This window comes from Chionomys nivalis, chromosome 8 (genome assembly GCF_950005125.1).
Source record: "Chionomys nivalis chromosome 8, mChiNiv1.1, whole genome shotgun sequence".
NCBI lineage: Eukaryota > Metazoa > Chordata > Mammalia > Rodentia > Cricetidae > Chionomys > Chionomys nivalis.
Genome location: NC_080093.1, coordinates 18,325,671 through 18,337,284, shown reverse-complemented (window position 1 = coordinate 18,337,284; position 11,614 = coordinate 18,325,671). Strand labels below are relative to the sequence as shown.

At 49.8% G+C, this 11,614-nt stretch overlaps 1 protein-coding gene across 1 annotated transcript in view; it reads right to left on the bottom strand.

The window, feature by feature from the left end:
• Positions 1 to 9,777: 9,777 nt before the first annotated feature.
• Crtac1 (cartilage acidic protein 1) overlaps positions 9,778 to 11,614 on the bottom strand; it is a 140,907-nt gene continuing 139,070 nt past the window's right edge. Inside the window, exons 14-15 of the mRNA XM_057779491.1 lie at positions 11,114 to 11,257; positions 9,778 to 10,681 (exon numbers count right to left, since the gene is read on the bottom strand). Of these exons, the coding sequence (XP_057635474.1) occupies positions 10,563 to 10,681; positions 11,114 to 11,257 (263 nt within the window). The 3' untranslated portion in view covers positions 9,778 to 10,562. The remainder of the gene's footprint in view (positions 10,682 to 11,113; positions 11,258 to 11,614) is intronic.

Here is an 11,614-nt window from a genome sequence, read left to right as displayed (position 1 = left end):
TGAGTGGGTTGGGAGCTGCTCCGGTGGCAGGGAGGGGCGTGCTGGAGTTCTGCTTGGGTGGGAAGTTTGCTGTAGCCTGAGGTCAGGCTTGAACCTCAGCCAAGCTATTTAGTGAAGAATCCCCAAAGAAAGAAGACTGGGGATTTACAAATTGGCAAAAATTCACCCAACACCCCGCTCCCAGGGCTTGCCTGGCTGAGAGGCTTTCAGCTCTCCCACATTTAAATGCAATGGTCACGGTGATAAACTATGATAACTGTGCTGGAGAGATGGCTCAGCAGTCAAGAGCACTTCTAGAGGACCTGAGTTCAGTCCTCAGCACCCACATGGCTGCTCACAACTCTATCTCCAGGGGACCCAACACCTTCTTCTGGCCGCCTCTGGCACTAGGCACACACATAGGTAGACACATAGGCAGGTAAACACACGCACATGCTTAAAGAAAATCTTTTTTAAAAGGAAGAAAAACGGTAGCTAGCATATGCCTAATGTTTACTGTTTGTCGGGTCCTAGCTAGGCTCAGCCACAATCTCCTTCATGCTTAGGCCTTCTAGTGAGCTTTCCACGGTGTGAACGTCTAAACCCATCTTACAGATGAGGTACATGCACGGAAGTTCAACTGCCCCAGTTTACATAGGAAGTAGCAGAGCTTGGCATTAAGAAGAAACCTACAAACTGCCAAAAGGGTCAGGGGTACGTTCAGCTTTAAAGGCCCCCCAGTTACCCAGAGACTGGAGCTGCAGATTCCCAGGGAAAGACCTGGGGCTGTTTGGGTCTGGGTTCTGAAGCAGGCCTGGCATCTCCGTGCCCCAGTAGCACAAGATTCTGAGTGGGCTGTGCTCACAGGCATGTGGGACCCCCAGGGACAGCCCAGTGAATGGCAGCGGAGGCCGGATGGTGCAGATCTGATAAAGTGTGGCTTTCTCCGCTGCCTCTGTTCTTAAAGCCGAGGCTTGTTCCCTCTGGCTGGATGCAGCCATGTCACTATTTCCCCCTTGACAGCCAGACACAAGACCCCAAAGGACAGGTTATTCCTGGTTCCTTTTGAAGGAGACAACCATCCTGGCACACCCCATGCACACTTTCGGTGCATGGTCTTTCCTTGCTGTATACATTGGCTTTCTTCTGTTGGTTAAAGACTGGCTTCTTCGCTTTGGTCAAAGATAGGGCCCGTGTGACAAGAGGGCCATGGAGTTTATGGAAGTTCGAGGTGCCGCCAAGTGGCGGGATCATGTACTGCACCCAAGAGCCAAAAGGATGCAGAAAAGCCGTACTGTAAAACTTCCTCAGTCACCTTAGCTAAGCCAGCAGCTGTTGCTTGCGGCTTCTATAGGTGTGAGTCAAGGGAGGACCCCAGACAGCCACTCTTTCCCTCCGCAGTCAGTTTCAGCTGCTTCAGGAACTGTTGGTCTGGGAATCCCTCTCACATCCCATATGGACCCTGTAGGAAGCACCCTCACCTTGCCTTTGCCTTCTATTCCCCTCAAGGACAAGCTGCTGAAAACACGACCAAAACTTTGAGCTCTGGCTTACAGGCAGACTCAGTTTCCCCGGCCGTCAAATAGAAAAACGCTTTACATGATTATTCAGACCCAAGCCTGAGACCTGGATTAAAAACACTGGCTCCACAAAAGTAATCAGACACAGCCTGGGACAGATTCAAAGACAGACACAGTTATCTATGAAGAAAGAACTGACATGGCTGTTCCACTGTTGAGGGGGGTGGAGAGGGGTCTGGGGACTCTTGGGCTCACACTCTTCTGCTTCAGGGCCGGAGAGCTGGTATCATAGGGCTCTCGCTTCTTAGAAATTCACTGTACTGCACACATGAGATCTATGCATGTTTCTCTGTTTTATTGAATTAACCAAAGAAGTTTATTGGCTCCAAGATAGGAAGAGAAAGCACAACAGTGGGATTCATGTTTTATTGAAGATCTATTAATATGCTTCATGTCAAACCAGACACTTGCAACTCAGCATGGCCTATGTATACACACAAGTGCATGTGTGCATGGCTCCTGTTTGCTGTGGGTTGTGGATATATACAAAAGTATTTGTTATGCTAAGAGCGAGGCTGTCAAAAAAGAAGGTCCCTGGTGCCTAAGAAAACCTCACTATGGTCTCACTATGTAGCTCTGGCCATCCTGGAACTCACTCTGTAGACCAGGCTGGTCTCAAACACTCCAAGATCCACCTGCCTTTGCCTCCTGAGTGCTGGATTAAAGGTGTGCACCATTATGCCCAGCTACCAGTCCTTAACCTTAACCTCCACCTCCAAATCCTGCACTTATGAGTATAATCAGGGCCTTTATCGGGGAGACACAATCCATAGCTCTCAGCAGATTCTCAAAGTACAGAGGACCAACCTCAAAAGGTTAAGGATAACTGGTTTCGAAGAATCAGAAAATGGCTAGAAATACGCCTTGTGTGAAATAGGTGGTCTGTAATGTCTCTCTTCTGGCTTTCAGAGTGTGGCCTTTGAGGGTTCCCACATGTCTCTTCTCAGGTGACTCTAGGAGGCTCTATTTTCCCAGGCAGCGCCAAGGGCAGAGTACGTCAAGCTCGCAGCTCTTCTTTCAAGAGGTCCTTCAAAGGGCCTGTCATTTCAGCATCTGCAGGATGTAGGATGCAGGATGCAGGGCATAGCGTCCTGGAGTAGCACCAGGGCTTGCTTTTGAATCAGGGATGATAGAGGAGATGAACCATTCATTGTGAAGGTATCAGAGGGCAGCCCCATCCAGGGACCTCCCACCCCGACCTCCAGCCATTCCCTTAGCTTCCCTGAGTCTACGCTTGCTCCTTTGTAAATCAGCAGCAATACAAGAGTGCATCGTTGTGAATGGTAATTGGTTTCCTCAATGTAAGATGCGAATGCTATTATGGAAGTGACACTGGGACCTCACTATGCAATGAGCTGGTGACACAGGTTTCAGACACTCACTTGGAAGGAACGGATATTTATCCAAGGCTTCAGTGATTCCCTCATACATGCAGGAACATTCCTGAGCCTCATGACTCCGCTTGCTTCTCTAACACTCCAGTGGGTGTTGTACTCGGGATCTGATTTTATACACGAGGAAACTGATGTTCCAGGTTGTTATGGAGCTTGGTGAGAGCCCACAGCCGAACGACTCGGAGCGAAGATTCCAATCTAAGTCCCCGACTCCGAGCCCTGCTGCATTCTACCTTAGCGTGCCACGGTCAGGTACGAGACGCCATTCTACCTGGGCTGACTCGTAAAGACAGATTCCAGGCCCAGGGTAAAGCACACGGGCAAACGCAGACAGAGAAAAAAATTAGTTTTGGAGCGGGATGGAGGTGCTCGTTATTTTGGAGTAATTCAAGTTATTGATTTCTGTAATGGAAAAGTGATTGGGGACCAGCTACCACCTGAGAGCAGTGTTGCTCGATGCCTGGGAAGGAGGAAACATTACACATATCTTACAAGGCCTCATATATAGTGAGGTTCCCTTCCCTGCTACCCCCAATTAGTCAGTAAACCTTTCAAGTGTGGGGATCTTGTCTGACTCAGGTCTGCTTCTCCCCTCCCTGCCTCAGGTGCCTGTCACAATGCCTCACCTCTGGCACTGAATGGGAGACACAGCCCATCTCTGGCTGGCAGGAAGAGGGAGAAGATGCAGCTTGTGCAGTCTGAAGGCCCCTGGGCACTGGGCTGCTGAGAAGCCGTGCAGATAGATACAACTGAACTGCAAACGGCCACCAAATAACTCAATTAAAGGTAGAGGCAAGAGTCTGGCCTCTCCCGTGCTGGCAACAGCTCTCAATAAGGTCACCCTGGCTGTGTTCTTGTGGCTTTCTTCATGATCTTCTGGGAGAGAGGGAGAGGAAAAATACATTCTGCCTTGACTCAGTCCTCACTCATGCCTGAATGTCAGGACTTCAAGCAAGAAAAATCCTTTTTGACTGTAATTTTTTTTTTTTTGGTCTGGAATTCTAGGCCTAGGTCTTAAGAGGGTACAGTACCATGGGCCAAATGGACGGATGGATGGAAAGATAGATGGATGGAAGGATGGACAGAGGAAAGGTGGATTGACAGATATGTGGTTGGATACAGAGAAGATGGCTTCAGGGAAATGAATGATGGATCAGAACGGAGTGAGAGGGCTGTGGGCAGGAGATGGATGTTTGCGGGCCCTGGAGAGGCAGGAGAATGGATGAGTACTGACTGGCCCTGTGCTCCCCCGAGCTGTTCAAAACACAGGCCTGGACTCTTCAAAGCAAAGACTCTGTGTTTAGCCCATTCCCCAATGAAGTCAGCATTTGTAACTGAGTGACGGATGGGTCTTGCTGGGAAGGAGTCTTACAGGTCTAGTGTGGCCTGGTTAATGACTTATGGATTGTTGTAAAATCAGGGCCCACCAGAAGTGAAACCAGGAGTTGGAGGGCTTGGGACAGATTTTATAATCATTTCCAAATTCCATTGGTCGGGCGTTGTGCCAACCTGGAGGGAGCCTCGCTGCCCTTCCTCAGGGCTGTTACTCCTGCCTTCGTCTGTGGATGAAGAACCTGAGGCTCAGAGGGGAAATGCCTTGCTTCACTTCAGAGTGTGGAGGTGGACTGCCTAGCATGAAACCCAAGGCTTTGATCCCAGAGTCTCTTAGTGAGGGGAGAATTTCAAGGATAGATGGATAGAAAGGTCACTGGGTCTTATGCTAGGTCTCTAGAGTAATATTGCATCTGGCACATGGGAAACCTCCTGCATGGGCTGATATTGTGACTTTCTAATGATTGTGTTCTGGAGATAGTCCCAAAGCCCTCCTCTCTCTCTTTCCTGTATCTGCCTGGAATAGCAGGGTTGAGTTGCACATCTGGTTTGCACATCTGGTTTGCACGCCCGCTTTGCCTTCCTCCATTTGGTTGTGCCTGTTCCCTTGCCATGCAGGAGCATCTGGGAGCTAGGGTGTCTTTCTCCTTCCCGAGCAGCTCCACAGAAGGACAGAAGTCGGCTCTTAGCTTGGAGAGGCATCCGGTCGCTCTGAGGTAGGATTCTTTGTGGTTGCTCTGGGGAGGGCCATACAGAGGGGCTACCTTTAGGGGAACGTCTGACTGCAGTTGGGTTTTCTTCTTCCCCGCAGGCTGGGGTGGCAGTATGGCACCCGGGTTCTGAGCAGGGCTTCCTAGGAAGTGATGGCATTCTCCTCACTAACTCCTTACTCTCAGTCTCACGGTGCCTCCTGGACTGGGTACCTTTTATCTTGGGTGCTTGCAGGATGGAGTGCAGGACTCTTTTTCTGCCTCTTGGTGGGAGGGCCCAGCACTACCCACTTACTTCTCAATCTGTGGCCGCATTCTTCAGCTTTCTGGGAAAGGAAGTGGGGGAGTGGCCTGGCCTGAGCTCTTTGAAAGAGCCATGGGCAGTGTGGCCCAGAGGCTGGAGGACTACCAAGCAGCAAAGTCTGTGGGCCTCGGTCTCTGTTTGCAAAGAACGGGGCAGGACTAGATGACTTCTCAGGTGCCTCAGCACCAAACGCTTGAGGAGTCTCTTATGTTGATGAAGTATGTCTAGAAAAGTCCCGTGGCTCTCGGAAACCTCTGCCCTGTGTGGCCCAGTTGACCTCATGCCCGCTCTGCTTCATTTACCTTATTGTATGACTGTTCTCTTTGGGAATGATGATGTGTGAGCACTATGCTGAGCCTGGCATACCTTAGGGCCAGGGAGGTAGGCTTTGCCCCTTGATGGCCGTTTGTGGTTCTGCAATCTCTTTCTCACTAACCTGCGAGCATCCTGGGGTAGCTGTATCCATTTCTCCATGCACACCGCTGGGTGTTCTAGGTGGGGAAGCATGGGAGTTTTAGCATCAGATAGAACCTGGCTCCATCTTCAATTTTGGTATTTATTAATAATCAGATCTCTAATTTATTGGAGGCATATGCCATGCCAGGCACTGTGCCAAGTTTAATACAATAACTGAGATATTGGTTAGTGCTAAATTTCAAGTTTAATAAATAACTGTCAACTTCACACCCATTTTACAGACAAGAAACTGAGGTTCTAGAATATTCCACCTACTTTAAATCTTTTTTCAAATGCCTCCACCCCCCCAAAGGTTGAACACTCTGGCCCACCTTACTTAAAGTAACAGCTTGCCTCTACCCAGAAACTCACAAATAGTCTTAGTGCCATTCATCTTCCCTGACACACTTGGCATTTTCTAGTGCACAAGAACTCCCTCCCCATTGCCCCCACCTGTGTTTATGTCAACATGCCTTGCCATATGTCAACAGGGAAGGGATGTCCCCTGTTGTCATCACGGATGAATATCTGAAGCCACTAGAATGATGCACGGCACTTGGTGGGTGTGCAGTTGAATACGAGTGAACAATTGGTTATACGACTCCCTCAGGCGCATCCTGGAGATCGGCAGCACAAGGCTGGAGAAGCCAGGCTGCGGAGTAGAGAGTCTGGGGTCTCCTCAGCGAGCTGTGACTTTGTGTGCCTTACTCCTCCTGAGCCTCAGTTTCCTTGGTAATGGAGTAGGCTAGTAGCATTTGCCTTGCGGGATGGTGTGAGGATTGATGGAGACACGCATGTAAAGTTCTCGGCATATAGTGAGCATTCTGTAAATGTTAGCTTCTCACTCAAGGACATTCTTGTCTCTTCTTGCTTCTCATCCTTGGATGGCCTTCTCTCCGATCTCTTCACTGCTCAACAGCAGTGCTTAAGAGGACAGGGCTGCTAAGGGTGAGGGACAATGGGATTATCTCTCCTGTCAACTAGCCCGAGCTATCCTTCTTCCTCCTTCCAGGATGTGCTGTTGCCAAGGAGACACAACATCAGCCCCTGGCAGGTTTCTGACTCCCTGTGGCTTGGCCACTAGCTTCACAAAAGGAATGACACACTGGTGACCGCAGGCAGGGAGGTAAGGGGAGGGACTTGACTGTCCTCCCGGCCTGGATGTCTGGTAGATTCTGGAATCTCTGGTTCTTTGAGATAATGAAGTGCTCTTTCTCTATCTCCATGTGGTTCTTGGAGGCTGTGATAGAGTTCTTGCTCGGTCCAGCAGCATTGGCCAGGATGTGATGCCCAAGCCCTGGGAGGGGGCCATAGCAGCCAGAGTGACTTATAATCCAACTCCTGGCCCTCAGAATGGCACCTTCCCAGAGTAGGGCCTGTGACTGTGGCAATGGAGGTGGCCTGGTGTGGGGTTCTCCATTTTGCACTGGAGAAAGTGGCCAGGCTGGCTTGATGAGGATGCTCTCCACATGGGTGTGGCCTGCTCTTCCTTCAGGCTTTGGTGTGACCTTGGTACGACTTCGTCAGATCTCAGCTCTCTGGGGACTCTTTCTCCCTTCCCACAGGCCCTTGACTCTGGGTAACATAAGAGACTATGGCTTTTGCACAAACCATTTGGCTACCTGGACCAAGTGGGTAGGCATGGCAGGTAAGCCTGCAGGTGGGAGAGTCAGACTGCCTGGGACGCCATCCCACCTTTGCCTGTCCCAGCTGTGTGAGCCTAAGGAACCACTTAACTTATCAGAGTAACTAGGATAATTATAACACTTTCCCCTAGGGATTGCTGCAAGGATTAAGCAAGTTGGCTCTTGTAAAGAGTTTATATCCGACCCAGACACACGGAGCTAACTCACTGAAAGCTATTCTGAGGGGAGACATTCCTGGAGGAGGCTGCATCAGACAGAATAAAAGTGGTAGTATTATTGTACTTATTATTTTGGGGGGGTTCTCCTGAAAAAAATGGGACCTGGCTTAGTTTGGAGTAGATCATGAGTTGTTCACTTGCCCTGAAGTTCTTGTCTATTTTTTAATTTTTACAAATTCCACCATAAACTAAAAAAGATACCAGGAACCTAAGTGGGCCTACGGGATAGAAGAAAGATAGATGAGTGTATGTGTGAGTGTGTGTGTGCTCAATATAAGAAAAATAGAAGTGTGTGTGTGTGTATGTGTATGCTCAATATAAGGAAAATAGATGTATGTATGCGTGTGTGTGTGTGTGTGCGTGTTTGCACGCACGCATCCTCTCAGATGCTCAGAAGGGGACAGTGAAGATTCAGACGCCATGAGTCTGGAAGAGGAACCAGAAGGGAAGATGGGGGATGGAAGCAGTGGTCTGGCCCACATATCTGTGGCTGACAATGCCCAGGCAGCAAAGGTCTGGAGCCAGAGGTACCTGGTTCGAATACCTGGATTCCTGGCAAGTGGTGGGCCCTGGGCTTGGGGCAGGCAAAGTTAAATTGCTTCAGAGTCTGTTTGTCCTCTGTAGAGTTTAGCCTTGTATTCTTTTTTCCACTGAAATCATCTTGAGTGTAGAAGGCTTGGCCTTCTCTCTGGAGGGAGCTTGTCATCTTTCTCACAAGAATATCCATGAGGGTCTCAATAAACACTTGCTGAATGAACATGTGGATGAATAAATGCATGGAGTTTGCTTCTGCGTGCGGTTACCCGTGAATCTAGCTAGACTTTTAAGAAAGCCCTTATGGTCCCCCTCCCACCCTTATGCTTGGCTTTTCCATCTGGCTGGAGGGAAGGCAGTGTGTGTGTGGCATATCAACCATGTTATCTTTACTCACTATTATAAACCTAGAGCCTTGCTCAGGCCCTATTGCAGAGGAGGGGTTCAGACAATAGCTCCTGAATGCATGTACCCCATGGGATACCTTCTAACCCTGCATTCCCTTAACAGCTAGGGAGCCTGGGATTCCCCTTTGTGACTCATCTGACCTGCCCACAAGGTAGAGCAACCTGAAACGCAGTGTGCCAGGCAGTTCAGGCAGCCGCTGAAGTTAGTTGGTACTCTGAAGCTCCCGGTGTCCTTGGCAGGCTGTCTGACTAGCTTTTCCGACCCCCACCTCCATTGCTCACGCTGTTGTGTGGGGGCAGTCAATGGATCTAGTTACCTTGTCATTTCCTACAGTCGCTGCCTTTGCAGCCAGTCTCCGAGGCCGAGGGCCTTCCTCATCTCGATAGCTTAGATCCGCTTGCTCATATCTGAGAACGCAGCAGCAACACGGAAACGGCTAAGCAGCGAGTGCGCGCCACTCACCCTCAACAAGATGGTGGGAAAGGGCCATAGGCCTGGCTTGGGGACCAGCTGGCTCCGTGACCTTGGGCAGGCGACCTCAATCACTTCATCTCTCTGAGGCTCATGTCTGGACCCTTTCAGATCTTTAATTCTCTGTCGATACGCAGGGATGGCACCGGTAGAAGTGGAGTGATTTTTAAGTTGTTATGTGCTTCCCAGGGAAATTGTAGCGGTTTTCATTTTAAAACTTTTCATTTAAGCTCTGGTTCCAAGTGTAAAAACAGCACTAGCTACAAGGAATTCATATTTTGTGATTTATTGGGAGTATTATTATGGTATCAGAAACGGGTAGTTTTTTTGCTAAATATGTTTTTAAAAGGCTTGCTGCATTCTTAAGCATGATTTTATTATATCTTCAAGCGACTTTTTCCCCCCATGAAGAATATATCTGTGATTTACAATGTGCCCTCACTACCAGAGCTGGTGGAGAGCATGTGCTATGGTATTACATCACCCCAAAGGGTGCTCTGGCTGCAGGCGCTTCCAGGCTCCTAAGCATATTGCAAAAGCTGGGTGGTTAGGTTTTTTCTGAAAACCAGGACTGTTGGAGATTAGCCACACCTATGTCCAGTGGCACAGGGAGGAGCTGGGGAGGAAAGGAGATGAATGGATGCACTGAGTCAACTCTCTTGCCACTTATGGGAAGGGAATGGAGACCTAGAGCGGAGAAGCGAATGCCCCCAAGTGAGCCGCTCAGGACACCACTCCTGGGTCTGCCCTTCGCCCATCCCACATGCTTTGCCTGGTCCTCCAAGTGTAAGGCTGCTTCACTCACCCAGCCACACGGCTGGTGCCAGGACCTGGTGCTCCCCTTAGGTTGTGGCTTGTTTTCACGTCCCTCCTGGTGGAAGCGGCCCAGTGAATTCAGCTTTCCAACCAGCAAGTTCTCACTCAGATGCCCCGCCCCCACTAGTTAGGTGCTAATATGCAGCTGAGAGTTTATTGGCATAATTTCTCCAGAAAAAAGGGTGGAAGACTTGGCACGTTCAAACTTAAGCATTTTTATCAAGAGCCCCAAAGGGCCACCCTTCCCCTTCTCATCACCACCACCAATGCAATAAGGCTTTCATAATCATAGGAAATCAGGTTGTACAAAGCAGCAACAGCACAGGCCAAAGGAGCAGGCACATGATACATCACTGAATCAACTGAGCAAGCAACCGCCTGGGAGCCATCTTTGTTAAGGGCAAAATAAGACGCTCACAAAGATACAGAAATGACTGGACTGTCCTGGTTCTTCGGAAGGAACGAGGGATGGGGTAGAGGAGACACTTTCCTTTTCTGTTTTCTCAGAAAACATGCAAAGAAAGGCTTCACAAACAACTAGGGTCGCTCCAGCATTTCCCAAACTTCCCTTCTCAAAGATGACCACCCTCACTGTCCACTCGAAGGAGCACATGGCAGAATTTATTGGGTGTGGAGAGAGGTAGGCAGCAGGAGAGATATAGTTTTCCACAAAGGTTGTGAGTTTTGTTTTTTTTTTTCCTTTATTGATGGAATTTAAAGTGCATATAACTGAAGGCAAAGTCCAAGGCCTAGCGAAAGATATGAGGCTTGAGAGAGAGGCTCAGAGATTCTAAAGGCAGCCGAAGAATACCCACCTAAAAAGGCCACTTGAGCTGCAAAAAACGAAAGGGTGGGGAGGTAGAAAACGGGGGAAGAGAAGAGGGTTGGTTGGGAGGAAGGAGGTAAGACAAACACCAGTTCAGAAATTCTGCCAAAGGTCACTTGGATGAGCTACTTTCCACCCCAGCTATGAGAACAATGGCTGACCTCCAGGCCAGAGCACTTGCCTTAGGAGATGTGAGGGGAGTGAGAACCACAGGACCAGGACCCAGCACCCCAGGGCCCTTCGGGGGGCAGTAGTGAAGGGGGCCTCTCCAAGACTGACATGGTCTCCCCTGGAGAACTGATGTGATTCTTGGAGCCTCTATCAGTCCAGGGGGAGCAGGGGCTAAGGACCATGGTCTGGAGCCCACGCGGAGAACCCTGCCCTCCCGGGGACAAGGCATGTTTCCTTGATTACGGAATGTGGCCAGAGTTCCACTCACCCACACAGGCTGTGCCGTCTTCATTGGGCTCATAACCCCGATTGCATCTCTTATTTGTCCGGCACCTGTAGCTCCCATAAGTGTTGACACACACGGGTTTATCTCGAGGGCATACGAACGGGAACTGGATGCATTCGTTGGTGTCTGCAAGGGAAGGAGAGCCACTCACCAGGGAGAGGTGGGCAGTGTGTCTTAGCTTAGGATCTGTCTGTCTGCCTGCCCTGTGATCCCGGGTATGTCCCTTTTCCTTGCTGGGCCTGCCTCTCCATGTCAGTGCCCTTGGATAGCTCCTCCTGTCCTTGAGTCCTGTGTACTGGGAGCGCTCAGGCTCGGTCCTGGGTCCTTTCTACAGAACACACTTTTTCTAGATAAACGCTTTAAATGTGGACGACTGTAAACTTCCTGCCTCCAGCCATAACCTCTCCTTTGGGCTCCACACTCGTGAATCCAATCACCAATGGCCTCCATGGCAGTTCCACCTGGATGTCTAATACACACCTC